Here is a 4,796-nt window from a genome sequence, read left to right on the forward strand (position 1 = left end):
ATTTTCTACAGCTATGCAAAATTTTGCGCAACTACGCCGCGCCGTTCAGAAAGCATTCGGGGAAAAGTCCTTTGGGGGGGGGGGTCAATTTGCCCCCACCCCACCCGCACCCGAGCGCTTGTTAATGTATTTTGCTTCACTTTAATGGCCTCGGATGCTAAAAAACGAAATAGTTTTGTCAAGTTCCTGATATTACGTCCAGGGCAACTTGAAATAGATGTCCTTGTTTGCTGCAGCATTGGTCACGAGCTCATAAGCTCTATCTTTTGTGAATTGATTTTTTCACTCCCGCACGGTATTTGCGATGGAGTTTTTTCCCCCACCCTAGTTTAAAAGCGATTCTAGCTCCCTGTGCCTATGCGCCTCCGTATCAACATGCTCAGTTCATACGGGACGCACCTGCACGGCGTTCCTCGGCTTGATTCGGTGTCACTTGTTTGCGCCCTCACGAGCGTCCGAGAATGACTCACAACAGGGGGTTTTCATTATGGTAAAAGGATGTCATTGCGAATGGCGTGGTCGAAGACTCATGTTAAATCCTCGAGGCACGCGGCTTCTGAAGGATTTGGAACGTATGGCTCGCGTAGAGCCCAGCCTTAGTGGCGACATGTTTCCTCATTTGTTAAATCGGTAAGACCGCGATGGTATGTTTCACCGACTACATCATCGTATTCTGTGGTGTCTGGGAGGAGTGTTTTACACGTGAGGTGTGAAATAATGTGGAAATAAATTCTGCAATGCGCATAATTTTGCTAGACCTGCTCTTAGCACGCCAACAGACTTAACCGTTGAAAAGGTGACGGATGTTGTGGCAGCTTAGCGAGATTCTAAACATGTCTCCAGCAAATATAATCGCATCAGAGCACCGATTGCTCTTAACGTTCGGCTCCATTTGGATGTACGGTGATGCAGAGTGTTACTGTCAGGAATGTCATGTGACGTTTGCACTCGGCATCTTTCAACCCAAATCTGCGCGCGGGGGTTTTTGCTCGCTGTGACTTGAGTCAGGGATTAATCGCATTGTCTTCAGGGTTCACGTCGCAGCGTGGGCGAATTATATGCAGCTACTGCAATCATTCTCGTTCAAGCCAAGGCACCATGGAAACAGTCACTCAGAGCCGGGTCAGCCGCGAGGTGGTCTCTTGTGCCACGAGCAGCACACCAATGCGATTCAATACTTCTCTTTAAAAGCTGTTCTCAGTTTCAAATCACACAACCCTTACATCCGACATTTCCGGGGACCGCGAGGTGATCCCGTTCTGTGTGGTTGGTTTTTTTAGCCTACTAGTCCCACCCATCGTGCCATGTGGTATGTGTTCCTCGTTGATTAATTACGACGTAATGTCACGCCATTTACACTGTCATGTGGTCGAGAACGTTCCCATTTGAAAGCGGTATGTGAGGTGAAAACGTGTCTGATAGATGTGAGGAAAATGTTCACGTTCAGTATGTGTGAAAATAGATGTTGCGGAATTTGTTCAGTAGATGTAAAAGGACTCACAGAAATGCAAGACTGCTGTTGCTCGTGCGCATGAACGCTGGTGTGGAGTGGATGTTGATGAAGGTGAAATGCTGGTCGACAGCAGCTGTAGACTGATACGATTTGAGGTCTAAAGGTCGCAAACGATAGGTCAGAATACGGACACGGAGAGCAGAAACTACCAAGAGCCGCAAAGTCCCTTTGTCTCGAGAGTTCTATGGAAAGGGTATATGGCATTTGAGGCTATTATAAACAAAACAAAAATGACGGATCTGAAAGAAAGTGACAAGGACCAAGCACTTTTTAAAATTGCTATAGTATTCACACCATACTCCAGCCTTACGCTATGCACAGTCATACCACCAGATCATAATCCATACAGATCATACAGTCACAGTCGTGCATGACAATGCATACATCATGTCGTGTACCACTTCGATGCCGCACTACCAGAACATAGCACACATGAAACTGCCTGCTCTTCTTTCCAGGCAAAACACAAACACACACACACACACACACACACACACACACACACACACACACACACACACACACACACACACACACACACACACACACACACACACACACACAAAAGAACCGACGAAAAGGCTGCTGCTGGCCGACAAACGTGGGCGTCGTGCGACAGCGCAGCAAACACAAAACAAGGCGAACGTCATCATTGAGGCCATGAGCATCAGGAACTCGTTCGTCAATAACATCTTCGAGCGCATCGCCGCCGAAGCCTCTCGCCTGGCCCATTACAACAAGTGGCCGACCATCACGTGGCGGGCGATCCAGACGGCTGCGCGCCTGCTGCTGCCCGCCGAGCTGGCCAAGCACGCCGTGTCGGAAGGCACCGAGGCCGTCACCAAGTACACGAGCAGCAAGTAAGACGCCTCGTGCATCTTTGCTGATCACATCATCATCATCACCATTATCATCGCGTGATCGGCGGGAGAATGAACCATTCATACGTTTACCGGATTATTTTTATGTAGTGTTCCGTCGGTATGCTTTTTAAGTAGAAATAACTGCTGCGGACAGCACAACTCTCTCTCTCTAGTAAATATACTCCTAAATGTGTCATGGTTTGATTACGTCATCGCACCTTGCACAGCATTGTGCAAGGTGCGATGCACAACCTTGCACAACACTTGCACATGAGAGCCAATTGACTGCCGTTTTGTCTAGAAGTCGGGCTCACCAACACCAGATATGAACGCATCGACAATTCCATTTTTCTTCACACTGATTGCCGTATAGCATATGAAATGACAGGAGTTGAATGACGCTATTATGACGTGATGAATGCCAAGGTGACTTTAAAATACTCTCCCCGATATGTACCTTCCCCATTTTCGCGAGCGTTCAGGTCAGAAACTACAGGGGCTTAGATCTTAAGGAGGGCACGATTTTGAACAGCACCGAAAGTTCTTCAAGATGGTTATTTCAGTCCAAAATTCGATGTAAGTGTGAGACATTCCCTATTTGTTAATTGCTATTTGTGTTTTTTGCTAACTACACGTCGTATGCCTATAATTCCAGACAATGCATGCCGCCCTGTTATTATTATTGTTATTGCGAACCCTGGCGAAATCCAGCGAGTGGCTATTCTAACGCCGCGTCAGTACATATCACATAGATAAACACAGAACACGCAACACATGCAAGTGGGACGCCACGCCAGCGATACACATGTGACGTTACAAAGCATGAGCGACTAATGATACAATCAGCACCTGCACGTCATAGCCATTTGGCCAATTTAGGTAAGTTCTCTGATGAAAGACATTGCTTTGCCCTTGAACTCATTCAAGTTTTTGCATTGGCGCGTGACGGCAGGGAGGCGATTACACCCCACCGCAGCTCGAAAAGGAAGTGCCCTTTTCACGCACTCTAAGCGAGGGTGTTTTACAGCGCTCGTCCGCAGTACAGTCCCGTCGCCGGTGGCTCCGGTGTGCCGCTGAAATACTTCAGATCGGCGCCTGGTCACATTACTGATAGCCCGCGGCCCATAAGGGAAGTAAATGGTGCGATGCAAGCATTTGCAGTGGATGACAGTTTCGTCGAAATTGGGTCAATTCAGCTGTTTCGGGATTCCGTGGATGTGATCTCGTCTGCGTTTACTGGCAGCAGTTCTAATGGCGAAGTTAATAGCCTTATCCAGGCGCTGGCGCTGAACGGCTGTTGTCGGGGCCCACGCAAGTGTGCAATATCTGGTGTGAGGGAAGACCAGTGAATCAACTAGGGACTTTATTGTGGAGCTGGCAAGCAAATGCCTTAGCTTGTTAATAGCTATCAGGGAGCCAAAACAGCGCTGAGTAGTTTTGGCCGTTTGATGCTGCCAGTTGACGTTTTTATCGATGAGCACCCCTAGTGTTTTGATAGACTCTGAAGGCGACAGCTGGGAGTTATCGAAACTCACACTCAGTCCGGCGGATTTGCGGGTGTTGGTGTGCCAGCAACAATGAACTCAATTTTTAATAGGATGATCTTCATGTCATTGTGACGAAACCATACTGAGACTGCAGTCAGATCGGACTCAACACACGAACGAAGCTGTGCGAAACCACATGCAGATGGTAATGATTCATGCATGAGCTGCATGTCGTCTGCATATGGCACCAGTTTACACGTAGCTGAGACATAACACTTGATGTCAATAGTAAAGAGGAAGGACATCAGCGGTCCTTTATGCCGCCCTGAACCACGAAATACGCGACCTCAAGACTCGGCCCGTTTCCTCCCTTCCCACTCTGTCAGCGGTCGGTGAAATAATCCGAAAACCAGTGAGGTGAAATACCGTAGCACTCCAGCTTGGCGAAAAGAGCACAGCGGTCTATACAGTCAAAGGCTTTTGACAAGTCAGTTGAGCTAATGGTGGTGACCATACCGGCGTCCATGTTGTCGTTTATGTGGCTGACCATATCGATGACTGCATGCCCAGTGGAGTGGTGAGGACGGTACGCGTATTGTGAGCCAACAAGAGTGTGGTGACTAGTCACATATTCTAAAAGCTGGTTACAAACAACCTTCTCCGTCAGCTTGCTTACAACACTGAGAACGCTGATGGGCCTGTAATTCGACGGCTCAGACGCAAGTCCCCCCTTGTGCAGAGGCACGATTGTCGCAAGCTTTCAGATTGGACGGGACGCTACCAGTGGTGGTAGAGTTGTATACAATGTGTAACAGGTGAGGACCAACCACTCCAAAACACTTCCCGAGCACAGATAGGCATGCATTGTCCGGGCCTACTGCCTTGGAGTTGCTCATGCGGCGCAGCGCGAGACGAGACTAAGCTCTGACAGGG

The 4,796-nt window shown here is 48.5% G+C and overlaps 1 protein-coding gene across 1 annotated transcript; it reads left to right on the forward strand.

The window, feature by feature from the left end:
- Positions 1-641: 641 nt before the first annotated feature.
- On the forward strand, positions 642-2,377 carry LOC119104299 (histone H2B, gonadal-like). Its single transcript, XM_037227996.1, has 2 exons — positions 642-702; positions 2,133-2,377. The coding sequence occupies exons 1-2, from the start codon at positions 642-644 to the stop codon at positions 2,375-2,377; spliced, it is 306 nt and encodes a 101-aa protein (XP_037083891.1).
- Positions 2,378-4,796: the final 2,419 nt, after the last annotated feature.

This window comes from Pollicipes pollicipes, unplaced genomic scaffold, assembly GCF_011947565.3.
Source record: "Pollicipes pollicipes isolate AB1234 unplaced genomic scaffold, Ppol_2.1 Scaffold_6052;HRSCAF=7182_pilon_pilon_pilon, whole genome shotgun sequence".
Lineage (NCBI taxonomy): Eukaryota > Metazoa > Arthropoda > Thecostraca > Pollicipedomorpha > Pollicipedidae > Pollicipes > Pollicipes pollicipes.

Excerpts from the sequence above, each read along its gene's own strand:
- LOC119104299 (XM_037227996.1), top strand. The coding sequence starts at position 642 with ATGGTATGTTTCACCGACTACATCATCGTATTCTGTGGTGTCTGGGAG. Across the intron at positions 703-2,132 it reads CTGGGAGGAGTGTTTTACAC|CGCAGCAAACACAAAACAAG; the intron begins GTGAGGTGTGAA and ends GTCGTGCGACAG.